Source organism: Cydia strobilella, chromosome Z (genome assembly GCF_947568885.1).
Source record: "Cydia strobilella chromosome Z, ilCydStro3.1, whole genome shotgun sequence".
In the NCBI taxonomy this organism is placed as follows: Eukaryota; Metazoa; Arthropoda; class Insecta; order Lepidoptera; family Tortricidae; genus Cydia; species Cydia strobilella.
The window spans coordinates 53888353-53916228 of record NC_086068.1 but is presented as its reverse complement, the minus strand read 5'-3'; the positions used below and the strand labels follow the sequence as shown (position 1 = coordinate 53916228).

The 27876-nt window shown below is 35.7% G+C and overlaps 1 protein-coding gene across 1 annotated transcript in view; it reads left to right on the top strand.

Annotated features, from left to right (window-relative positions):
* Positions 1 to 27876, top strand: part of LOC134755148 (voltage-dependent calcium channel type A subunit alpha-1) — an 84485-nt gene that overhangs the window by 31683 nt on the left and 24926 nt on the right. The window contains 22 exon segments of the mRNA XM_063691634.1: positions 315 to 535; positions 2476 to 2579; positions 6318 to 6433; positions 6664 to 6723; positions 6815 to 6916; positions 8159 to 8356; positions 8685 to 8899; positions 10169 to 10381; positions 10780 to 10953; positions 11479 to 11535; positions 11767 to 11850; positions 13090 to 13196; positions 14823 to 14945; positions 15238 to 15417; positions 15859 to 16122; positions 16562 to 16705; positions 17113 to 17314; positions 17413 to 17577; positions 19276 to 19386; positions 20931 to 21014; positions 26041 to 26223; positions 27448 to 27539. Coding sequence (XP_063547704.1) covers positions 315 to 535; positions 2476 to 2579; positions 6318 to 6433; positions 6664 to 6723; positions 6815 to 6916; positions 8159 to 8356; positions 8685 to 8899; positions 10169 to 10381; positions 10780 to 10953; positions 11479 to 11535; positions 11767 to 11850; positions 13090 to 13196; positions 14823 to 14945; positions 15238 to 15417; positions 15859 to 16122; positions 16562 to 16705; positions 17113 to 17314; positions 17413 to 17577; positions 19276 to 19386; positions 20931 to 21014; positions 26041 to 26223; positions 27448 to 27539 — 3199 coding nt within the window.

Genomic DNA, 27876 nt, shown 5'->3' with positions numbered 1-27876 from the left:
ATAACAGATCATATCTATGGATATGTCAAATCCAAATCAAATTCATAACCTGTTATTACAATCAGAATACGCGTCCGATAGATACCGCCCGCCTTATAAATGAATACGTTATCGGCCGAATCCGAGCCGAAGCGAAACAAATGACGATTTATTTATTTCTTATGATATGACAGACAGAGATTTATCTGAGCCGTTTCCTATTCGGCGTCGACAAACGCGGTGACACCCTAAAGGCATCGAAACCAGGGTTAGCTTGCTAAAACGCGAATGTTCTCTAAACTGCGTAAGCTATAACGACGTTTCTATTTTCGCAGATGAAATAATGAATGAGGGCGACAGTGCCACGCCGTGCAACGCAGACAACAAGAGTTTGGCGCCGTTGGGGGCCAATGTTTGCGAATACGATAAGAGCACGTGTTTAGAAAAGTGGGAGGGACCGAACAAGGGCATCACGTCGTTTGATAACATCGGCTTCGCTATGCTCACCGTCTTCCAGTGTATCACGATGGAGGGCTGGACTGCCATCCTCTATTGGGTAGCCTATACCTTATAACATACTGAACCTGTACCCACGCTGGCTGACAAAAAAAATTGTGCCCAAAAAAGAGATGGTCATAAGGTGCTACTGGCATAAAAATGCAATAATAATTCGTTCTTATTTACAATTAACAACAAACTAATTTTTTTTACCTAAAAATATTGCGAATGTTCATTTCCCTCTGTTATTGGAAGTGAAGAAAGTTGGAGCCCAGAATAAGTAATAACACTAACGCGCAGAAGGTTCGCTTGCCTGAGACCAGGATAAGATACGGAGTAACTAATCCACGCCTAGTTGGTGTACACACCTGGTTAGTGTATAGAGACGTCGAAGCAAGTACTTGCTTGTTTGGGTATTTGATTTTTGCTGCTTAAAAAACGTTTAATTTCGAGTTAGCTCTTCGTTTGATCCATACTGAACGCGCCACTCTGTACGATCGAACGAATGCCGCATGCGAAAGTCTACAGCATTGTGCTAAAGGCATGGTGCCGTCAACTGTAGAATACGACAGGTACAACAAAGATTAAGGCAAATTAGGGCCTAAAACTGTTATTTACAGGGCACCTACCTCATACTCGACTAGATTGTGAACTTGTAGTAATGCATTGAATATTATAATTATTATGGCTTATACTACCAATTTCACAAAGTGATTTGTTATCTGGATGTGCCCAAACATTCGTGATGCATTTCTTTCCTTTATAAAGCTACGCAACTAAATACAATACGAAAGCCACAACGCAAATCAAATGAGTATACAAATGCATATTAAATCAGACGATTAAAAAAATAGGTACGGATATGACGAATGCACTTTTATCTTCTATGTTGCGTCACTCTCGCACTTGCAAACCTACTTGCTAGAAGTTACGTACACAACACAATAAAACACTATAAAAGCGCGATTATCTTATTAGGCCCGCTGGTTACGTGAAGCATTTGGAGAGTATACCGTGTCCGTCAGGGTTACGAATTTAAACGTGCATCGTTAGTCCTTTGACTTCTGATTAGATGAATCTAATGAATGAATTAAGTCGTTTGTTCCTTTTCCTGAGAATGTAAGGCAATTTTAATAGTTTTAATTAATAACTTGTAGCACAATAGCGTTGATACTTAATGCTTAAAAATAAAGCAAGAATTAATAGAAGACTTAGTTAACATTTTATAAATGGTCACCTTATTCGGCAAATCTTGTAAACAAGGACAGATGTCATTCACTATAATTTCTCGCGTCGAATAATGTTTCCTATTACAGTCTATTTGGTTAGGCAAAATTTAAAAAGTAATTGAATACATGTTTTTACTATACTTTTTTACTGAATTGTATCAATTCTAAATAATTTAATGTGCTTAATTTCCAAAAAATTATAACAAACATTTTACGTGTCTGCAATGCAACTCCATATAAAAATGAAGTGTCGTAGAGACAGACGATCGCTCGATGCGAGAGGTATAATAATTTAACTACCTGAAGTTGTATAGCCAGTAGCACCTTTATAACAAAAGTAAGTTCACACAAAACCAAACATCGTATGAAATAAGTCGATCAAATGATATAAATTTCCCAAATTATTGATTACAATATGGGTCTAAGTTGTCTGGGTTAAAAAATGATTAACAGAACGAATTAAATCATAAACACAAGCAAACAAAATAAGATGAAATTTAACTTTAAAATGGCACCGTCATATCGATATTCAGTCTATCTTCCTGAGATGCCACGTACTTTACCTATTATACCTATTCCACAAGCTAATCTGAACTTTTATAGACAAACACTACATAACTAGAAGTTCCAAAAAACAAAACAACTGCTCCTGTCTCAGGTTATAATATAAATATGCTAGTCGTTATGCGTGCCTATGCCTCTTCTTACGTTGAACTTTTCAGATCGGGAGCAAAATGACACCTGACTAACTACATTTCAATTGTTTCAGACGAACGACGCTTTAGGCAGTGCATTCAATTGGATTTATTTTGTGCCTCTAATAGTATTGGGTTCATTCTTTATGCTCAACTTAGTTCTCGGTGTTCTTAGCGGGTAAGTTTTGAAACGTAAACATGTATTAATTGCGCTTCATTCCTCTTTATTGTAATGTAAGCATCCATCAGAGTCGAGCATCAGAGTGGAATGAGAGGTGTGGAGAAAAAGATTCAGCAATAAGATCGCAAAGAGAAACATGCGCACCATTGTGAATGTAATTTCACACAACACAAGTGTATGCTTAAAGGCCTCTACTCACTTTGCAACAAATAGCATGTGATTTTTGATACATTGCCAGCTAAGGAGGTTGATCCACCTAATTCAATTGATCGATCAAAAGCTGCAATTTATTAAAAATTGTATTTGTTGCAAGATCTGGTAAGGCACGGCCACAACTTATTTGCTAGCAATGACCGATACAGTACTTCATCTCTTTCGTTATTCTTATACTAAAGAATTAAATACAGCATAAATACTAAGGCCAATAAAATCGACAACGATTAAATAATGTACTATTGGAATACATTCAGATTTTGATAAAGATTGAAACCATAAAGTACGAGCCCCGATGCAGTGGAGTTTTTCTAGTTATACACAAATTTTGATATTCTAATAAATTTTACACATGTAGATCTAACGACTGGGTAATGGGAACCATAAAAGTAATGTTTAATCTTGTTTATTTTGATCGTATAATAAAATTGCATGAGACTTTTATCGTTGAAAAAATTAGCTTTAAAAAAACTGTCTAAATCATGTTGTCCTCTCCTACAGCACTTCTGCATGCATGGGTTCGAAGAATAATTGTCAGTATAATTAGATATAATATATTTAGAATAAAATAAACTAATTAATCTTTTTGTAGTTATAATAGTATAATATAAGAAAAAGATGAAGTTCTGTGCCTATATTCCAATGAGCCACTCTAGCCAAACTATATGTAACATCATAAATTCCTCGATCTAGAGAGTTCTCTAACGAGAGAGGGCGTGTGGAGAGACGGGCCCAGTACCAGAAGGAGAGAGCGAGACAGATGTTCAATACGGACTTTACCGCTTATTTAAACTGGATCACGGAAGCAGGTCCGATGTGTGCAGTGACGCTAGGACCCTGGAGGCGTATACAAATTTGAAATGTGATAAAATTAAGATGATAGTAGGCAACCGCTCCTCCATACAAACGTCTGGGTATTGACATTAACATTTTCTAGGATGTCAATATCCCGAGTGGAAAATGGGGACTACGTTTGTATAGGGAACCGGTCGTCCGCTTTCCTCTTAATCTAATTGCATCTAGCCGCACTACAGGCCCCTGGTTCACCACATGCCAAATGTCGCCTGACACTAACAATTCACTGTACAATGCTGGTCCAACAAATAAACTTGGACGCTATGTACCGTCGTATAATTATTGACCCAGTAATGTACAGGAAATTGTGGTTGGTTAAATAGGCGCCTGTTGGTGTAATACTTTAAAATCTGAATACGCCTCTTGATTTTTAACCCCTCGAGCGGCAAGACGCCTCGAAATAAACAAATGTGCCATTTTTAATATTGAAAACTTTCCGTCTAGAGGTTGCGCGCCGCGCCGCACACAAATAAAATTGTTAAATTTTAAAATTATTGCTTTATCGCTCGAGGGAATTGCAAAATAAGAGACGCGTTTTATATAGATTTTTGTACATTGACCCGCCTGTTGCTATCTCTATTGCACGTGCATAATTATATTGCTGTCGCGCCCATGATGCCGGTTGTCAATGACAGTATGCGAGCGAGACAGCAATAAATTAAATACGAGTGCAATAGAGATGACAACAGGCGGGTCAATGTTCGAAAATCTATGTGGAAAGCGGTTCTTTACTGTTTGTATGCTACAAAATACAAAAAATCTTGACCTCTTAGCTCGCCGCTATATCTATATTTATTTTTATTGCTTAGATTTTGTAACGTACTTTGCTTGGTTGTAGCTATATAATATTTCAGCTTCTAACTTCGCAACGGTCAAGAAATATATGCCAAATAAAACTTATTTCATATGTTAATTTGAAGAAGTAGTAACCCATATATTTTATTGCTAGTCGGTAGCTATATCTAAACGCGAAAAAATCTAGAAAATATAGTAATAACCATTCATACGTACAGTATGATATTGTTTCCCATAAAGTTTTAAATCATAATGTATTAAAAACTGTAATATATGTCATATATTAAAGAAAAAGTGACTAAGCCCTCCAGAGGTGAAGGCCGGATTCGAACCGGAGGGCTTCGTCACTTTTTCTTTAATACGAGTATATGACATCTATTACAGTTTTTAGTTTATATATAGTAGTGTAACTTCTTAAAAAAAAACACAAATCAAAATATTTAATAAAATAATTTGATATGTTCCCAAACTTGTTCATAATGTATTGTTTGTCCGCATTTTCGTTAGTCATAATTTGGTTTTTCTCAGAAACGCGTAACTTTTACGGATTGCCATAAAATAAAACTTAACCTAACCTATATATAGGATAACCTTACGAAAATCCTGAAAAGTTAACGGTTTTAGAATTATGACTAATGATAATCTGACAATCATTACATTATGACTTTCAATAATTATGTCAAATAAAGGGACCCCTTATTAATTAAATTACATCATGAACATAATTATACTCGTATTACTTAGGGCAAATCAAAAGCAGGGCTATGATGCTAGTTACTTAGTGACAATGTAGACTATATCATCATAAAAGGGAAAGTAATAATCAGAAAAAAAAATATGGCTTAAAATCATTATCTCAACCCTCATTGCGTTGCCGCATTTGCTTATAATTGTATATGACCTACTAGCAGTTGCCCGCGACTTCGTACGCGTGGATTTGTATGTTGGTGGTTATGTATTGCCCTTTTACCAAGTTTCAACGTCTAATAGAATTTAAACTGTTGTGAGACATACTAACATTAAATAATTTTACGGTTTAGACTTACTAATTTCAGTCACTCGCACGACATGTTTCGGAGAGCCTAGGTCTCCATTCTCAAGCACTAATAGTGCGAGCAGCGTTCACGACGGCCGTATATCACGTACTGCTGCGCGCGCGCCGAGAAAGCCGGTTGGGGGTTGGGTTGCCCTTAGGGGTTGAACTTCTCAAAATCGCTTCTTATCTCTTACACTTTATAAATTCAACCTGGTGTGCAGTTTTCAAATTTCTATCGTTTGTAGTTTCGGCTCTGCGTGGATGAATCAGTCAGTCAGTCAGGACACGTGCATTTATATACAGTACATGTGGAAAGAATGAATCCTCAAAACCTTAAGTTAGCTCATTTTGCTTTAAGGAAACAATATTTTATTTTTGAAAATAAACAAAACTGCATTCAAAGTTTTTTTTGCTTGTCTAAAAATATTCTTGAATACTAAACATTCCATTTTATGGATATTTTGTACGACAGACGAATGTAAGGCCTAATGTTTCATGGAGAAATGTTATCATTAACGTTAACTGTATCGAATAGCAGAATAAAATAGCGTGTTTATCTTTTTTAATTTTTAGTCGGTTCGATTCCCGGGTGAAACAAGCGATTTCAAAAAATCTTTGAATGCAGTTTTGTTTCTTATTAAAAATAAAAGAATGTTTCCTTTAAGCAAAATGAGCTAGCTTAAGGTTTTAAGGCACTTTCCCTCCAGGGCCAATTCATTCTTTCCACACTGTATATATAGATTTGACACAATATAGGTGTAATGTCCATTTACAAATTTTACAGTTTAGAACGTATCGCTAGTTCTGCTAGTTATTAAGTATCGCTATCTTTACAGAGAGTTCGCTAAAGAAAGAGAGAAAGTAGAAAATAGGCAAGAATTTCTTAAGTTAAGAAGACAACAGCAACTAGAAAAAGAACTCAATGGTTATGTTGAGTGGATATGTAAAGCCGGTAAGTTACTTGCCTCAATGCACTTGCTCAAATAGAAATATTACGCTATAACTCAAAAAGCGGCGCGATTATCTAACATGCGGTCAGGGAAGCACAATTATAAGACTCAATTAATGTGTATTTTGTGTCTCCCAACACAAGCACCTTTGCTTACTGGGCGGCCCCATCCCTTGTATTAAGACGATGTACGTTTTTATAATAATAAAGAATATTGTATTATATATTTTCAGAGGAAGTAATTTTAGCTGAAGAAAGAACCACCGAGGAGGAGAAAATGCACATAATAGAAGGTGTGTATGCATTTTTGAGATCCAGTCGCTCTAAAATTATTTTGCATATCAAATTTGCGAATAAAATTTAACAAACCAATTTATTTAACAGCGCGGAGGAAAGCAGCTGCCAAAAAGAAGTTAAAAAACCTTGGCAAAAGTAAAAGCACCGACACTGAAGAGGAGGAGCAGGACGAGGAGTGCGGTGACGACGGTCAGTATACCCGTCTCGCTCTCATGCGTTTATCATTGCCGAGTGGCAGCAGCAAAGAACTGGTTAACATTACCTATTTTTCTTCAGACAGTTGTTTACTATTCATCCAGGCTCGGCAAGATTTTTCGTCGTTTCTTTGCAGAGGTCGTTTGCAGACACATTTTTCTATTTATTGTTTTACCTAAGGGGAACTTTCATGTTTAACTACTAATTGTAAAGAAATAGAAAATCGTAGAGCCAGTTCTTTTTGCTGTTTTTCATCTTTCATTTCTTACTTGCAGTAGGTACGAGTACATATGTAACTTCATCTAGCTGTAAAAAATGAATGTTTTACTTTCGTTCATTAGAAACACATACGCGTCGATAGCGACAGTATATTACTTACTAACTTTTTCACGACAATTTCGATAATTTTTCTTTCTTGTGAATAATAGATAATAGGTTTCGTGCCTTATTATTACAGTAAATTTATGAGTAATCTTTCATTTATAATAGCGATTTTTAAATCGTTTTTATTTTCTTACATAATTTTATGCGAATGTTGCATGACTGTGTTGATTTTCTTTTACACTCATTGCCACCCTACCTTAAAGTATTCGTACTCTATTTCTGTGTTGGTTGTTTACAGTTCCAAAGAAAAAGCAAGGTATGGGATCAAGCGTGATGCTGGTAGAATATTCCTTTACAACTTCTATGTAGTCAAAATAGTATAGTCATAGTCGTAGAATAGTGACCCCTTTCAGATCCCGATAAAGCGCCTTTACGCGCACAAAGACTTTCATGTGGCGTAAAGTCGTTTGAGTACCTTCTATGACGTCCTTGCTATTCTTTCATCTGTTGGTATATTTCCCACTGTCCATGTTAACTAAAGCTTGATAGACTTGGGCTTAGATCCTTACAGCAAAAAGGTTACCTTACAGCGTGACTTGAAAGAGGCTAGAAATAACATGACCAATATTCCCAGAGGGTCAAAGATTTATGAGCGAAGAGTCGAATTCGAGCCGTTATCGAATTTCGACACTAGCGGTGCCAATTACTACAGAGCCTAATTCGGGCACGTTGAGAACATCGCCAACGCTAGAAACATCAACGACATTTAGCTGAATGACGCTAAAATCCCAGTTCTTCCTATAGCTAATGTTGATGCTAGCCAATTGGTCGTTCGGAATTGTTAGCTTATTCATTAGGCTCGCATGAAGATGAAATATTTATATTTGATTAATGGTCCATTGGTGTTTTTAGGTTTTTTGAAGAGCAAGACGCGTTCGGTGGGCAAGTGTGCAGACTTCTGGCGGGCGGAAAAGAGATTTCGTTTTTGGATCCGGCACACGGTCAAGACGCAGTGGTTCTACTGGTTCGTGATTGTGCTGGTGTTGTTCAACACGATATGTGTCGCCGTCGAGCATTATAAACAACCAAAATGGCTGACCTCATTTTTATGTAAGTATTTCGAATGTAAGTAGCTACACATCAGTAATCTCGTATTATAATGATGCCAGTTAGTCATACATCAAAAATTAAAGAGGCAGTATTTATCTTTTATAATTATGATTTATGATTAATTCTAATTGATTTAGACACAATTTGTAAGTACTTAGATGTAGACAGCCTAATATTTACCACACGTTTTAGTCTGTCAACCGGCGATAGCATACTTGGTCATAACATTGGTTCTCGCGATACAAACTTGCCTAGTGCGATTATCAATGTTTTCAATTTGTACAGTGGAAACTTTGTTTAATACATACATTATTTCTTTTTTTTCCAGATTATGCCGAATTTGTGTTCTTGGGTCTTTTTATGATGGAGATGTGGGTGAAGATGTATGCTTTGGGACCTCGGATATACTTCGAGTCTTCTTTCAACCGATTCGACTGCGTGGTCATATCGGGCTCCATATTCGAAGTGGTGTGGTCCGAAGTTAAGGGCGGCTCATTCGGCCTGTCTGTGTTGAGAGCGTTAAGACTGCTGAGGATATTCAAGGTAACTAAAAAACGTTATTTCTCTTTATTGTATCCAAGTAATAATAAATTGCACTAACATCTATAGAAAATAGCGTTTTGTTGAAAGGGTATAGCAGGATAGCCTTGGAAAAATTGCCCCTAAAGGAAAAATTCGAACTGCAAAGCTAATTTAACCTTAACTTAAATCAAGGAAAAAATCTCAAAAAAATTGTGTTGTATCGTTTTTGTTTGGTGTTACTATGTGGTTGTTTATTATAGAAAAATCATGAAAAAAAATTATTTATAATAGTCTCGAAAAAAACATATGTCAAGTATGTTGGACGTTGCCTGGTTCAGCGTAAAGTAATGAAATAGCCGCAAAAGGAAAATACGTCCAGTATTTTGGACGTTCCCGAGTATACAGCACTATGTTTATTAATCAAATTCATGTATTTTTTAATAAATATAGAATAATTGCATTTTTAAATTAGAAATACACTTACCGATAATGTCAACTTATGTAATGAATTTAAGTAAAATCTATTATTTTTTATATTTTTGTTGTTTCAACAATAACTTCATAGCTCGTAGGTGTTGAAAATTTACCAGTCATTAACGTCATTATTTAACATTAAATAAACTTAGCGGGGTATCGCAGGATGCAGTAACATCTGGGTCTTTCTCTTGATGAACGAAAAGAAAAAAAATCCGTAATTTTTTATGGATTTGGTTCATTAAGTTGTCACACGTCTAGTAATGACTTTTTAATGACTTTTGAAATACCTAACACCCATCTGTTTAATTTATTTATCACAAAAACTACCAGAAAAATTAATAATTTTACTCTTCGCATACTTGGCAACGTCCAACATACCTACTGCAATGGACTTAGCAAAAGTGCCGTATAATCGACAACGGGAAAAATACTGGACATTACACTTTTTAAGTGTGTTTTACCCATAAATACAACACATTTTTATGTAAATCATACTGCCACGTAAGAAATAATTAGTAACCTATTACATGTTTTAACGCTGCATAATACTGACATATAAAAAAATATTGAAATATGGGAAAAATGTCAGTCTGTCGGATGCTTCCTTGTAAGCTCTGCGTTTTGTAGGACTGACAAAAATATTAGCGATTTAAGTGTAAAGTACAGTTAATAAATATTAAGATATTTGGCATTATAAAACAACCATGACCTGTACCTTTTGGATGGATAAAAATATGGCTTATAGAGCCAGGAAGTATATAGACTGGCGACGATAAACCATAGATGTTAACCTCCATGTTTCCTCTATTTCAGGTCACCAAGTACTGGTCATCCCTCAGGAACCTAGTGATATCACTCCTGAACTCCATGAGATCTATCATCTCACTGCTGTTCCTACTGTTCTTGTTTATCCTCATCTTCGCTTTACTCGGCATGCAGTTGTTCGGCGGCCAGTTCAACTTCGAGGAGGGAACGCCGCCGACTAACTTCAATACCTTCCCTATCGCGCTGCTTACTGTCTTCCAGGTACGTATCTCTAATTTTTAAGTGTGTTCTGGTCATATAATGACAAACCATGACCAAAGGACTACGTTCCTACCTCGATAATATACACACGGAAAAGTAAGTCTTGTTGTGAACAATATTCCAGAAACCTCCCCGACTTAGTTTTGGTGTGTATCGAAATGTTCTTAACTTTTGGAAAAATAAATTACAAATACTTCATTGAATTTTAAATAACGTTTAATTATAACAGGTTTTTTTATTATTATTAGTTTTTTAACTAAATTTGTAAACATTTTTTTTACATGTTCCTGATTGTGTACGGCAATACCTATGTCGAATCGCAAAAAAATTACCACTAAATCTAACCACTCGTCATTTTATAAGAATGTCTTAAAAATACGGAATCTCCTTTCTTTCAGATTTTAACAGGTGAAGATTGGAACGAAGTGATGTATCACGGCATCGAATCACAGGGTGGCATTCAGAAGGGCATGATCTACTCTTTGTATTTCGTTATACTGGTGCTTTTCGGAAACTACACTCTGCTCAACGTGTTTCTTGCCATCGCTGTCGATAACTTAGCCAACGCTCAGGTAAGTGCATTACTAATGAGAGCATTTCTCCGGTGATCTTATATTATATGTATTGTGTTGTATATATTAGTATTAGTTAATTGTTTTAAAAATTTAATGTTTCTTTTTATGTATAGTTTAAGATCTCGTTCCCAGTCCTATTATACTCAGTCCACGCTATGTACTCCTTAATTGTCGTACTGTATCAGGTGAAGTACTTTGACACAATTTTAATGCAACATATGTAATACATACGATGTGGCTGTACTTAATAAAAAAATAAAATAAAATAAAATAAATGCATTTCGTGAAATTATTGGCCATATCCCCCGCTAAAAATGATACCCCTTCGAACAAAAAAACATTGTCAAATTCCTACTAGCGTTACCATTTTAAATACCTTCCCTTCCCTCGCTACGAGTATAATATGAATGAGGTCACCAGAGATTTTAACGTTTTTTGTCAATATAACATCTGTGTTGCATTGTTGTGCCGCACCTGTAAATTTCAAGCTTTTTGTGTAAATGTTTTGTGTTTTCATTCCAGGAATTGACAGCTGCGGAAGAGGAACAGGTCGAGGAGGACAAGGAAAAGCAACTTGCAGTAAGTACACAACTCTCTTTACCCTGTCACGCTGTTTTCACATGAATGTTACTATTTCATCCTCTGATGCTTCCGACCTGAGTTGATAGAATCACTATTTTCAAAGTCATAGCATGTTCAACCACTCTTCCACGAGCATAAACACAACACTTTCGAGCGGTTGTTGTATGGAAGATCGGATGTGCTGAACAAAATTTGTTTCATACGACAACCTCTGTTTCGGCTGATTAGGAATTGAAGAAAGAGATGGGAGCGTTACACGCGGTGGACGGGATACCACCCGAAGTAGATTCCCCGTCGCCCACTACCAGGAAGGTAAAAGCAGCTCGATGGTGGTGTAAGCTAGGCTTGATCATGCGCAATAAATTTGGAACATTGTTGGTCAGAACAAATTATTATGGATGACTCACGCTAGTCCGTACCGAGCCCGAACTGTGCCTGACACGCTTACGTAGAATATACTTCTTATCTTGACAGTCACATATGCCATATGTCGTAGATTATTTGTTTACAATCTCTCGCTTCTACATTATAAAAAAAGGCTCAACTCTGACGCACGCGGGCTCGTGTCTAAATAATTATGTGCCTGAGCACCGGGTGACGGGCTCCGCTCGGTGTAATGTGTGTCATCTTTTATATGGGTGAATCAACTTTTTCTTGCCACTCGTTGGCATGGTTACGGTCGCCTGGGTCAGTCTTAAAACCCCTGTTCTATGGTTTTTATAATTACCAAATTTTTTTTTTTATGATATGACAGTTATAAATCGTTTTTAATGGGTCATCTACTTAGCATATATGTATGTATTGTAGAACGTAGTAAGTAGATATAATATTTCTTCTAACAAACTTTTCTAATATTATCTGGCTGACGGGATAGAATAACAACAAAAAAGTTGATCCATCCATATCATCTACTATCCTGGTACACTACACTGCATAGTCATTTTTATTTTCATGTTGACAATAAATAAAATCAGCAATGTTCTAAAAATGGTCTCATGCGAGTATGTGTCGCTTTTGTGGGCCTGATGGTTGTTACTTATAGGTGTTCTTTACATTGTTATCGTTGTTGTGTAGATTGCTATCTTGTATAATGTTATATCGTTTGTATTATCCAGGCGTAAACAGTACGTATTGTTATTTAAATTTACATCATCATTGTACTTCCTTTCTTCTGGCTGGTTCATAAGTGCGACAACCGACAACGAAGTGGTGACGTCACCTGTATACAAGCTACTTGTCTTATAGTATTGCATGTGTGTGTAGAATCTGCTGTCATTTACTACTAGCTTCGATGTTATGTTTATGTTATATATAATGTGTTATTGTCAAAAATTATTTTCTAGTGCTTAAACATTAAATATCAAAATTGTTTCAATTAGAAACCAATAAACATTGATTAATTTGCAAATTCGACGTTATGTTAAGTAATAGATTAAAATTCGTTACGAGCCTTGCTAGTTGACTTATATATAGGTACATAAACGTCATACACGTAGATTCTATTTAAGTTTATATTTCAAGTAGTTTATACTGTGTCTCAAACCATTCCAGAACAAAAAGAAAGAAGAGGCCAAAAAGGATGATGATGACGAGGTGCCAGATGGACCAAAACCAATGCTGCCATATTCGTCCATGTTCATTTTGTCACCCACTAATCCGTAAGTTTACTATATATGGCCAAACGGGGAAATTGCATCCATGGATCTCTAGAAATACAAGTAACAGGAATGCTGATTTAAAAGAGAGCGAAACTTTGAGGCAGAATATTCGAACATAATCATTAGGAAGGTCATTGGCGTTCACATTTAGATCAGTCAACTAGTATAAAATACGAGCACTGACGAAGACGACGTCCATTATATTATTATACACAGCCCTTGCGTTCACATAAACCACTGGAAAATTTAGACGACCGACTTAAATTACCTCTTTGAACTGCTGCCATAACAATACTGTTCTGTAAACGTCTGTATTAGCAATTTAGTTCAACTATCTTACTAATCTGTTTGAGCTGACGCTATATTTATTTTCACTGTCTTGGCAGTGCCATACTTGACATAGCACTTAGCATTGTCCGACTCTACGAGTATTCTGCCCCGAGTGATGTCTACATAACGAGAGACAGTTCTACCCACAGATCGTTTTCGACAATCAGATAGAAGTGCAGATTGGTCCAGGATTATCAACCCTTTCCCTCTACTTGTATTTCTAAATATGGTGCATTTACCTCAGTCGCAGATTCCTTTAGCTTTGTGCTGTTCTCGTTCTCATACCAAAAATCTTATCTGGGGACACGGTAGTGCCCCCGCCAAGACGAGCAAAGCGAAGCGCAAGGGCACTATCTACCTTTTCTCGAACCACTTTGACGTTTCTTTGAACCCTCAGAACTTGGGTTTGTATTACACCATTTATATTGCCCGGAGATAGTAAATGTAATACAAAATGCTTTTAATTATATTTAACCACAACCACAATGATGGAAACGATGTAATAATATACTTAAATTAAATATAAAATCAAAGTACATAACATATTAATAGTAGTCTGCTCATATTGCTGGCCCACTCCCACTCGCTCACTGATATCGGTACAATTAACTGCTACTTACAATAAATTTACAATAGTTGATTAAGGGTCGGTTGCACCAATCTGTTTGTCATTGTTAAAGAGTTCGCAAAATTTGATGGATGACGTCGGTCAGTCTGTCAAGTGCGGATGGTGCAACTGGCACTACATGCTCAAAATGTTTGCCTTCCTGTTCTCTACACAATGCAACACTTTTAATAATATCGTTTCCCGTTGATTTATCTATTCTTTCATGGTGAATATTTAAAATAATATTTCTAAGTTCAGTTTGTAACTACTGCACACTAATACTACTGATATGATTTTATTAAATGTGTAAATTCCTGGTCTTTATTTACAAGACATAAAATATTACGATTGTGGGTTTCGATCAGTACAGTAAAATTGCAGGTTTTTTGTTACCACATTTAGCGGGTTCGATTTCGGGACAGGCGATTATTTAAAATTCTTTGAATGCAGTCCGTATTGTTATAAAAATAAAAATAAGTCTTCTTTCAGTAAAATTTCCTATCTACAGTATTTAAAGTACTTCCCCTCCATGTGGCAAAGTCGTGGGACGCCCTGTATACGAGTACGTCGCTCGTGTTTAAAGATTGCGCAGTTTTCTTAATATTTTGTTTTCACTTTAGTTCATATGTACATATCTACCTCTTGAGATGTCTTTAAATATTATTATTGTGTATCTTCTTTGATTTCAGAATTAGGAGAGGCGCACATTGGGTTGTAAATTTAAAATACTTTGATTTTTTTATCATGATTGTTATATGTATGAGTTCTGCGGCTTTAGCAGCTGAAGATCCTGTAGTTGAAGAAAGCGCCTGGTACGTATAAATAACGTGCTTAAGCTAAATAATTCCCTTTAATCATTCAATTAACTTGATTAAGTTTAGCCACCCCTTTTATGTGATAAGCGTACATCCCACCTGGACCATATGGATACATGTAACTCCTGACTCTCCAGAGGTATCATACACTAATTTCCCGCCCTTAAGGAATCAGGATATAGAATAAGCCCCCTCATATAGCTCAAGATTGTACAGTCCAAGCAATTCTGAATATAAAAATATTTAGCCATTAGGTTGTAAAAAACTAACTGAACAATTTTTTTGACAGGAATAAAATATTAAATTTATTCGATTACGCGTTCACCGGTGTATTCACCGTTGAAATGTTACTCAAGATTGTTGATCTGGGAATACTATTTCACCCGGGTGCTTATCTTCGCGACTTATGGAACATCATGGATGCTGCTGTCGTAATATGTGCCCTAGTAAGCTTCGGTTTTGAAATCGGGTACGTAAAAAATATTTCACAATACTAATTATTAAACATTCGGAGCGAATTCGCTGGAGAACATGTGTCTTTAAATATTGTGCGACTGCTACCCGACGGATAGAGTTACTACTGGTGAATGTGAAAAATAAAGTGGCGGAATATAATTATATTGGTTGGCTTATTCACTTCGCCGCATGTTCTCTAGGGCTGTGTTGTTGGGTTAGAACCGGTGGTAGCTTTGGACATTCATTAGTTCATTGTAATATACCTAAATTGAAGAATATCTACATACTTTCACTTTCACTTCATTCGTATGAAAAAAAAAGATGTAAAACCATATGACTGTAATGCGGCGAAAGACACCTAAGTTATTCGAAACATTTTGCCCTAGATACTGCCTACTAAAAGTATGGGATTGTAACCATGCCGTCATTATATATATTTTTTCTATTGTTACAGAGGTGTGAAAAAGGGCGCTCAGAATCTATCCACGATAAAGTCGCTAAGAGTGTTGCGCGTGCTCAGGCCGTTGAAAACTATAAAACGAATCCCTAAATTAAAAGCAGTGTTTGACTGTGTGGTGAATTCTTTGAAAAACGTCATTAACATTCTCATTGTGTACATATTGTTTCAATTCATATTTGCTGTAATTGCAGTACAACTTTTTAATGGTAAATTTTTTCACTGCAACGATATCAGTAAGAATACATTTGAAGACTGCCAGTGAGTATACGTTGTTTTTGCTATAATTTCTGTGGTATTTTTGTCTCTACCTATGTTTTTATATACTCATAGTTTTTATATAGTTGCATAGGCAGTCAAGTAATTCATGTGACTAAAACAAACGGATGGCCGAGAAATCCCTTGTTTTTCACAGTTTTAATTCCGTGTATGTATATTTTTAAGTTGAAGACTGCATGCATATGGTCGTCATGGTATGTGGTATATCAAATGTATGTTTAAGTATGGATGATTTTCAATTGTTTTAGTTACGCGTTGTAGGTATGTTCCCATGAATAATCATTTTTATTGTACTCCATAACTAAATACACCATAAATAAATTATTTTAACTAACACTCATGGGATAAGGGATAATATACCAACTTTCTACTCTACTCAAGTGGAGTCTAACTATTCAAATGGGGTTTGTTTTTATTGCAGAGGGTCGTATTTCGTCTACGAGGCGAATAGCCTGCTGCCGAAAGTAAGCAAACGACAGTGGACGACGCAATTCTTCCATTACGACAACGTCGCCACTGCCATGCTCACGCTTTTTGCTGTACAGACGGGAGAAGGGTGGCCACAGTAAGTGCTGATCTTTGCATTCGCATCGTTTACGCGGGATACCGATCACTTCATAGATGGAGCATATGAGGCAACTCGCGGTCACAACGCATTATCCGTGCCATATTTTGGAATGTGATCACAATTTCCAGTATCAGTTACCTGAAACATCAGGTTGTGTAGTAATGGTGAAGGATATACAACTGAGTCATGGGTCGCGTCATAATACGTTACAAAAAACCGTATATGCGTGGTGACCGCGGCTCTTCTGCGGGAGTTATAATTGCGCGGTATCCCAACAACTCATCATCAACTCGAACTCGCCGCCACCTTTTGCTAATCAAAGCCTACGGAGTAGTCTATTTTCTTGATGATCCATATGTGTGTTGTACCTAACCAAATACCATATCCTAAAATATATTTTTCAGGGTGTTACAAAACTCCATGGCTGCTACGTATGAAGATAGGGGACCCATACAAAACTTTCGAATAGAAATGTCCATATTTTATATAGTTTATTTTGTGGTGTTTCCGTTTTTCTTTGTTAACATATTCGTAGCTCTGATAATTATCACATTTCAAGAGCAAGGTGAAGCCGAGTTACAAGACGGTGAAATTGATAAGAATCAGGTTAGTTTAGTATCTAACTGTGTACAGAAGTAGTAAGCAGTGTATTGTTTTTTTTTTTTTGTTTTCTCTATCATCTTACACAACATTCTTCTTTACAGAAATCGTGTATAGACTTTACTATAGAAGCGCGGCCTCTTGAGAGGTATATGCCAAGCAAAAGGGCGAGTTTTAAGTACAAAGTGTGGAGAATAGTAGTCTCTACGCCTTTTGAGTACTTCATCATGACTCTCATCGTACTCAACACATTGTTACTCATGATGAAGGTATGTATCACATTCTTTCTATTATTTATATATTTAAGTAACTATATTGAATTATTTAATGTCAATAATAATCGTGTCGATGATAGTAGGTATAAATATTGTATAATTGTTTGTACACTATTTAGAGTAAGATATCGTCTAACTAAACAAATTACATACAAACATGAGTAAGCACTTTGAATGTAAAATGTAGAAGCGGTCACTAATGTGTTGCTGGAAAAGTTAGTCCAACCACAAGGCACAGTTGATGACGAGTTAGTTTAGCAGAACAAATTCCGTAATCACTTAGCGCTCGACCAAAGCTAGACAGGTGCTTGTGACCGGACTCACTATGGCGTACCTGAAGACCACAAAAAAATGCCCCAAACGAATTTACTCAACGCTGACGCTGCCAGCGTCAACCACAATTAATAATTGAGTTTTACCAATGGCAGTCTACACACGTTTCTAGCGTCAGCGTCAAGTGAATTTGATCGGGACACTTCTTCGTGGCCTTTGGGTAAAAGGTACTTGTCGGAACTGGCGAGTATCTTTTAGATCTATCCACGATTGAGCCCGCTTCGTGTACAACTATCTAATTTGGTAAAGAGCATAATGCCCCTGACAATAATCCCCACTGTATGTTATACTTGCGTGCGTCCAATACTTGTCGGCACCAAACAACCCCGTTCTTGCAAAACTGTGTACACCTCACTTTGTAATTCCCGCCTTAGATACAAAGGAAACAAATACAAATTGGCTATTAAATTCAAAGTACTGCCTAGCGTAAGATTTTCAAAATTACACAACACATGCAACACTTACAATGACATTTATGGAATATAAACTCGTCGCGAGACTAGGTACACTGCATCGGAATGCGCCGTGGATCTGTCCAAGCCTATCCCGTCAAGTGTACGCCACAAATAATTTTATTGTTTTAATCCTACGTTAAGTTCTGTGTTCCTTTCGTGATTCCTTGCTTGCTATTCATTATGTATGTATCAATGTCTACTGCACGATAAGCGTATCCTTCCTGCACATCTACAGCACATGAAACACAAAATATAAATTGGACTATTCGTGCTTGTTGATGCACAACTACTCTGAAAGCAGTGAGCTCGGGGCATGGGCCATTATTGTTGTTCGTGTTGCATGATCTTGTATAAGACCTATTCCTAATTGTTTTTGTGAGCGATATGCATGCTTCGTGGAATGGCCTACTGCCAGGCGTGATGGTTGGTGGTGGCTATCAGCTGCTGAAATTTCACCGTGAAATCAAAATTTACATAGGAGATTATAACTGATCCAGTAACAATACAAAAGTTCATAACTGTTCAGAATTTGTGTGTTAAGAATCCCCTCATTATGTTACATTAATTTTAGTAATGTTCTATTTAGTAGGCAAGAAAGCATTTGCTGGCTCTCGTTCACTGTGACCCTGTGTATTTTTGTTTGATCTTAATGACTTGTCGGCACGTTTCCTCACCTCACTCATGCTATCCCTCCTTTTGTTATCCTTTTCTACCGTCGTCCAAAATCGTAAGACCTAAAGCTATGATACAACATTACTTGCCAACGTATAATTATCTAAACATCACATCTATCAGTACTCATTAAATGATTGAAGTCTTGATACGATTATATGGAGTAACAAATATCTATTTTCATTGCCATGGGTTTATCCAATACGCCTGGCACATCATCACAAAATGGCAGTACTATAATCAAAATGACCTCTACGCGGATATCCTCAAGTATTCGAATATGGGGTTCACTGGAATGTTTTCTGTGGAAACGGTGTTGAAAATCATCGCTTACGGTGTCAAAGTAAGTAAACCAATACACGGATCGTTCTGGTAAATAATTTTGTTACTATGGAACAGCAAAAATAGGTACAAATGTACTCTTTCTGTTTACTAATATGTTTTTTTGTCTATTTACATGACTGTATGGGAATAATTCAAGCCGAGTAAATAATATCCCTATCCAATGACCACCCAAATTTGATACCTTTTACAAGATTTCTCTCTTAAATTGATGGCTTAGATGCCAATGAAAACGAAACCATTTTTCGGCATTTCATTGTTGAGCATGGCTTTCCTGCTGCATGCGGCACCTGTTTGTTTCACACACAGTCAGTATCAATGTTCCTTTACTTTTACCTGTATTTGTGGTTTCAAGCTGTCTTCAGAGAGTTAGCCACCCGAACATGGGTCAGGTAAGTCAACAGTCGGATCAAACTTGGCGAAGTACTGCTGTAGTCAAAGGTTTGTTAAATTTGTTTCCTTGTATTAATTATATATGTACATTATATTGCAAGTTTCTTGTTAGCGTCTAACTAGCTCACAAGGGATTTGCAACACTTGATGTGTCTAGTAAATTGGTGGTGACGCAATTGTGCATGTTTGTTTACGTTTGCATGAACGCACGTGCTGCACTGAGAAGCCACAATATGACAACACATATACCTACACATTCACACACATATACTTACAACAGGGCCATGAAAAAGGGGAACTTAACAGCATACACCAGTACATTCACATCAACATGATATACACAAAATGAGTTTGTTTTCTACAGTTATAGCAGATAGTAGTAAAAGTTAATATTGTTAGATTATTAAACCAATGAGCCAGAATTATTTTTAAGAACACAGCAGATCGGTGTTTCTTTTGTCGTTTTGAGGGACGTTGTTAAAAGTAAATCTGGCTTGGTATTTACTTATAAAGTTTGAGGTTAAATATATTGGTATTGATTTTGTGGTAGTTTCACGAGGCTCCAACACTACTCATGGACTCGTTATCATTAATGAACCTCATCTTTACGATCTTCTTCCTTCTCGAGACCGTTTTGAAGCTGATTGCCTTCGGATGCCAGGTAAGCTACCCTTTAAATAGTACAACAGATTTAAGTAATGACATAATTCTTGTACACACGGCATAACATTGATTATTATTTTTTTATAATTCTGTCCAATAATGCCGTGTATATAAGACAACACACATTATTTTCTTTAATATATCTTAGAATGATTTTTTAGCATTCAATATTCAGTACTGACTTGAATATTATTAAATTAGAATTATAGATTATAAAACGCCGCTTAACTTTTTTATGATATAGTTTTCATGTCACTCAATTAAAAGTTTTCTAGTTATGCAAAATTAATTTGATTTTGAATAATATCTAAGAGAGAGATTCCTTATCCCACTCCACATCCTACTTGTTCTAAATAGAAAGTGTACATTTGTACCCCTTGTTTTTTTATTACTTTTCGACGTAATATTAATTAACATACGTTTATCCATTGTGTGATTATTTACACTGTGCATTAACTCTAAAAAGTATCATGTAATTTATATTTTCAGAATTTTTTCAAAGATCCATGGAATACATTCGATTTCATTACGGTAATTGGAAGTATTATTGACGCTCTCATCATGGAATTAGGCGTGAGTATGAATATCATGAAGTGATTTTTATTCTTGAGCTATTAAAATGTCCTTCGGGCTTCGAGATACTTCCAAAGCTTGCCTGGTGCCGTTGATCATTAAAGAGAAAAATAACTTTGAAACCTAAGGACTTTTTAAAACCTTGAGGATTGTACTTGCATTGTTTTTATTAAATCTAGATAGTTTTCTGGCACAAACGAAGTATTATCAGTGCTTGACAGAACTAAAACGATGCCTAACCTGATATCTGTAAAAACTTGAGATTCATAAGAAAAATTAAAACGCGAATAAGATAACCGTAAGATCGCAGTAATGTATAAATCAGTCAAAATACGAGTACACTCAACAGCAAAACGTACACTCAAAAGCAATGTTTTGACTCATTTTCTAAGTTCTTGAGTGTAAGTACATGAATGTCTTACATTCACTATTCCTTATAATAATTATTTAAATAAATTTTAGCGAAGGTTTTTTATTTTACTTAGAGCTACACTTGGAAGTATCTGTAATTCTAATCGCCGATCGTAAAAAAATCATTGAAAGATCGTTCATGCCAGAAAACACATTTTTCATTGTCAATCAGTGTTATTTCCAAATGTGACAACACGTTTGTTGATTTATCGCACACAACATCAAACTGGTAACTTTTATAGCCCAGGGTGTAATAAGTATACAGATAATTCACTTTTAGTAGTGCTATATTTTTTAAATCGGCTGCCGCAGATGAGGGTAATGTTTTTAAAAGTCGGTATGTTTGAGAACGGAAGGTAAACGATTTGTCCTGATTACAGAGCGATCTACCAGAACACTGTGCCTCTGACATATCCTGTCAGCAGGTAACCAACTGAGTTAATTGATTTGCTAGGAAACATAGTATTTTTATATACCTATAATGTTATGTTTACAACGGATTATAGTAGAACTCGCAATTAAATTTAAACTGATCGATAATTTATGGTAGTGCTAGTTTTAGGCTAGATTATGTAGTCACACATAAAGTGTTTTCTTAAATTAAAATTATTTAGTTACAAGTTTGTTCCAGTAAATTTTGCTAATAAAGAAAGTAATTTAGACGTAAATTATTTTTTAAAGTTTGGTGTTTATACGTAATTTGATAGTACTCTTAGTTGTGTTGGTTATCATTTAATTGATTTTGTTACATTGGTTGTTTTTGAAAGATCTGTTTAAGATTGTGTGAACAATTGATTATGGTACTTGATTTCTTTAATTTACTTTAGTGTGTCAATTCACAGACCGAGTCAGTGTGAATTTATCTCTTAATAAATTTGATTAGTATTAGAATTTATATCAATAGTATAAAATTAGGTAAACATATTTATAAGTAATGCGATCGTATTAACTAATTACTTTGTGGTATAATATATAGAAAACTAAATGTAGTTTATATAAAATCCATAAAAAAATTGATGTCAATATTTTATTGAAAAACGGAGAAAGCGCAAAAAAGTAATCAGTAATCACCTCATTATATGTGGCTTGTAAACGGCACATTAATAAACACAACATACTAAATAAAACAAAATTTCATTAAAATTGAATATTGTTATTCTTAATTCTGTAATTGTATCTCAAAGCTAAATTATACCTCTCGCGTTGAATTATGATGGTATTTAAGAGATTCCTTCAAGTCTCTTTTCGCTGGGCTTAATTTAAAAGATAATTGAAGAAATATTGTTCTAGAGTTAGACCAAGATAATTCTGCAGCGATTTTGATAGCCCTGACCGCGCAAGTGTTATTTTAAACGTCAAACTACTATAAAATTATAACGTATAAATAACACTTGCACAGTCTGTGCTGCCAAAATCGTTGCAGAGTTATCTAGTGCTGGCGGTACACCCCGAAATTCACTAAAATGCTGCAAATGGTGTTAAAGGTATGTAAATCGGTACGATTGATCTTCAGACCATTTGAATCAATTTGACTCGCAGCATCAAAAAAAGGAAAGGAGTTATGACATCATCTTTTTTGTATGGTAAAATTTATTTTTTGTAAAATTTACCTCAAATAATACCTAATTTAATATCCTCATGTCTAATCCCGAGAAAGCAATTTTGAAAATATTGAATTTTAGTATTTTTTTTTGTAACATTCGATTTTTACAAAGTGTGATAATACCGGTGTCGAATTACTCAATACGAGTATAATATCATTCGGGTTATTTAAACTTGGTTTACGTGTTCCTTGGGTGATATCTAAGGTTTAAGTAAGAAAAAGTTCTGATGGGTGGAGGGTGAGCTCGAAGAAGGGGAGGGGGGCATTGAAGGTGAGTATAGATTATTTGCTGTATACTTTTTTTTTAAATATTTAATTGATAGATGATAGATCACAATTTGTAATATAGAAAAAACTAAATCTAAGTATGTTCTAAATCGCTTTCTTGGGGTTAGACATGAGGATATTAGGTATTATTTTAGGTATATTTTATAAAAAAATATTTAACCGTATCGTATCTGAAGGAGCCCAAACATGGTATGTTTTAAATTATTTGTTTTTAAACATGTGACTGAAATGTAATGATGTGATATATTTTTAGAACCGGCTCAGAATGCCCTTTCATTTAATACTACACACGATAGGTTTCTGAACAATTTTTTTGTTTTTTTTACATACAAAAAAGATGACGTCATAACTCCTCTCCTGTTTTTTTTTGGTGCTTCGCGTCAAATTGATTTATATGGACTAAAGATCAATCGTGCCGATTTTCATAGCTTTAACACCATTTGCAGCGTTTTTTGGCGAACCGCTAACAGTAATCTTGGTCTACAGTAGCGGCAAATAATCTCATATTTTTTCAGCTACATTTGCATTTTTTTGTAATTTCTCAAAAACGGCTTTAGCGATTTCGATAAAACTTTTTAATATAGGGACGTATGAAAACGACAATTCGATCAACCTAGGGTACATTTTTAAAATAATTAGTTTGCCCGAGTTTTTGCGGTAGCCCGGTGGGTATTATATTGTAAAGTAATGATTCGATTTAATTTTCAAAAACGAGGGCGAAATTCGACCCATCTATGTTTTATTGTTGGTAAGATTCGCTTTTGAGTGTTTTTAAATAAGAAATTTAATATTTATAAGTTATAAATTATGACATACATGGTCGTATGGCATGTCGCATGTCGTATGGTATATATGGTCCTGATGATGATACAATCATGGTTTAGATGATATAAAGTCTAATGAGGAATCTTCGAATGAATGCCTGCATAAAAATAGCAATATGATAGATTTTTGCGGCTACTGTAACTCTACAGAATTTTTATTACTTACGTATGTTACATTTCTAAATCAATTAATGTGCTAAACCTTAAAAAAATGTTTACAAATATTTTACATGACAGCTACTCCATATAAAAATAAAAATGAACAGTCGTAGAGACTAAATATCATTCGACGCGAGAGGTATAAGTACAAATTATGTCTTGCTCCATTTCCGTTTTGCAATTTTATTAGTTATTTTCAACAAAGCGTATATATATAAGTATTATAAGTGTGCATTGGTGAGAATAACTAATTTTATTACTTACTTTGTAACTTTTGTAAACAAAAGTTAGTAATTAACGAATTTCAAGGTTCCATCAACACATTATTTTTTTCAAGAGTTAAAACAAGGCATTGTCATCATGCCTTTCTAGTATTAACTTATTCTTATTTCATTACAGTTTTATTTATTTGTGATGGTTTTAGTTTTGCTACCATTCTAATTGATTGTGATTGCGTGTTGCTACAGTTCCTGGTAAAGTTCTACGAGACCCTTGTTACTCTCGCTCTCAATAATGTCACGTACTAATAAACACGCATACATCAGTCCATGAGAGGCAAAAAAATTTCATATCATCAATAGGCCAATCAAATTAGATCCAAAAATAGGATTTTGAGGAATTAATGCCTAGCAAGCTGGAAATCGTTTTAATACTTTATTATTTGGTCCTAAATTCGTGTAATCTGAGTTTGCGCAATCCCAGGAGATGTGCATAAATTTTGGGAGCCTTAGGAGATATTTTTTTCCTTCGATTGCCAAACCACTCGATATAGAAGGAACCATCAATTACAATGGCACTGCCAACAAGGTTTGGTGGATCAGACACTGGTAAAAAGGCGTTTGCGGATTTTTAAGAATTTACCAAAAATAAATAAATTCAAAATGGCGGCCATTTTTTTAAAACAGTACGAATTCATCCGACAGACGTGCCGTTTTCGATCTACAAGCAAAAAAAAACTGAAAAAGAACAAAAATGTATGCACACCTCCTGGGATTGAGCAAACTTGGATTACACGCATTTAGGAGCAAATGAAGGTAATAAAACGATTTCCAGCTTGCTGGGAATTAATTCTTTGAAAAAATCTAATTTTAATGATCAATAACAAAAATATTACTTGGCTAATTCGCGAAAAGATAACGTGATAGCCAATCAGTGCTAACCCGTTATACTTACTTACGTATTTTTTACATGCAATTAATGTTCCCACTCTCCCACCGCAAAATAAAATACGCAAATAAATATAACAAACCACCACCAAACAAACAACACTCGACACGTGTTCCGCCTCTTTACGAGGCATCCTCAGATTGGTCTAACGCCCGGCAACGGAAGCCGCAACGCGGCAACGGAGGCGTTCCGTTGCCGGGCGTTAGACCGTCAGCATCTCCTGAGGATGCCTCGTAGAGAGGCGAAACACGTGTCGAGTATTGTTCTTTTGGTGGTGGTTTGGGTGGGAACATTAATTGCATGTAAAAAGTAAGTATAACCGGTTAGCACTGATTGACTAGCACGTTATCTTTTCGCGAATTAGCAAAGTAATATTTTGGTAATAATTAATATGGATTTTCGCAAAGTAACGCCTGATTCTATTCACTAAATTTGATTGGCCTACGAAGACTGCAACACTTTAAGAATATTTGGTTTATATTAACAAGAGGTAATTTTGTTAGTTTTTATTTTATTCGACGGTGTTGATGGAACTTCAGAGACTAGATAGTAGAACGCTGTTGATGCTTTGCAGGAAAACACTTTTAACGTCGGTTTCCTCCGCCTGTTTCGAGCCGCGCGACTGATCAAGCTGCTCAGGCAGGGTTACACCATTCGAATACTGTTGTGGACGTTCGTGCAGAGCTTCAAAGCCTTACCCTATGTGTGCCTTCTCATCGCGATGCTCTTCTTTATCTACGCCATCATTGGAATGCAGGTCTGTTCATCATTTCTCTCATATGTGTTTTTATGTTGCAAATGTGCCTTTACGGACGTAATAATGATGATGACAACATTTTCTTTCTCAATATTTTAGTCCGGGGAAAATTAATAGTTTGTATAGCTTTTACAGTTGGTATTCATATTAGACACAGTATTAGATTTAACTTGTTCATTGTATTTTCATTTATCTGTAGGTTTTGGGTACTGCAATGCTCATTAGCATTTTTTTACAAATTACCTAAAATAAATTAATATTATAATTAAAAAATAGCTCAAATATTACTTACTAGTTGACCTAGTTTAGCTTACAAGTAGGTTAGTAGTGTTCGGAGTGCAAGCTATTTTGCAAAGTCTAAAATTTAATCTAGTGCCGTAATTTTACTTTTCCTGTGAAATCTAGTTGCCATTTTGATAAAATATCCAATAGTTATTCATAAGGCGTTTATACTGTTTGCTAAATTCTACTAGCGCAGACATTCCTGCCAGATGCGTTATTTTGTTCCATTCCATCTGAACTCAGTAGTTTCATTCCCAAGACTCATTCCTTTTCCATAGGCTAACACGACATGGAAGCGCAGGAGCATTACACTGTAGTAGGCACTGATCATTTTCTAATGGCAGGTTTTCGGAAACATGCAATACGATCCAGACACTGCCATCAACAGGCATAACAACTTCCGATCTTTCGTGGGAGCACTTTTGCTGCTATTTCGGTGAGAGTACAGTACAGCGTAGTGGTGCCAACCGATCTTTTCTGTTCACTTGTCCACTGAGCGGCAGGGCGCCCACACGGCCGAGATTCGTCCTTACAGAGCATGGCACATGGAGTACGGTGTGGCATCTTGACTCAACTCTTGCGCAGTTGTGCCCAAGACTCCGACACTACTGTCTATGTTACATGTACATACCAATCATGATCATCGATTTCGCATCAACATGTCGTAAACATAGTGTTTGGTCACATTCAAGAGTAGATTTAGCCGATAGTGTTGTCTTCAAATTGTCCTTAATATTGCATCTCATTTTTGTAACTAGTAAACCCTTGTATACTATTGTTTTCGCATTGTACTCCTAAAACATTTTATTAGTGGTAGCAATAGATCATTTAGGTAGAACCAACTTAGTAACTGTTATAGAGCGGGGTGAGCATAGGATGTGTAGGGTACACGTATTTTTGCACACAATGCTGATTTTCTGTGTTGTATCTGCTTGGACACAGGTGTTTGGCAATATAGACTTAGCACCCGACTCAGATATGAACAGACACAACAACTTTCAAAGCTTCATTCAAGCACTAATGCTACTATTCAGGTAAGGGACAATACCATAAGGATAATATCGCATTACATTTTATATCTGGGTATTACAAAATTATAGACAGATAATTAATGTTGCTTTGCCATATTTGACAATTGCTGTTTCAGCATTAGCACTGATCAACAAAAATTGGATTACCTTTTGTTAATAAAATTTAAACATTTTTTTAAACAGGTAATATTAATAGTCTGTGTTTGGCAAATGCATGACTGCCCTCACTGCATGACGTTAAATTCGAAGTCAAATTGTACCTCCACATAGGTTTTTTGGCAAAATTAGTTTACACTTATTAGAATCACATGCATTCGAAAACTTAAATGTTTAGTTTGGA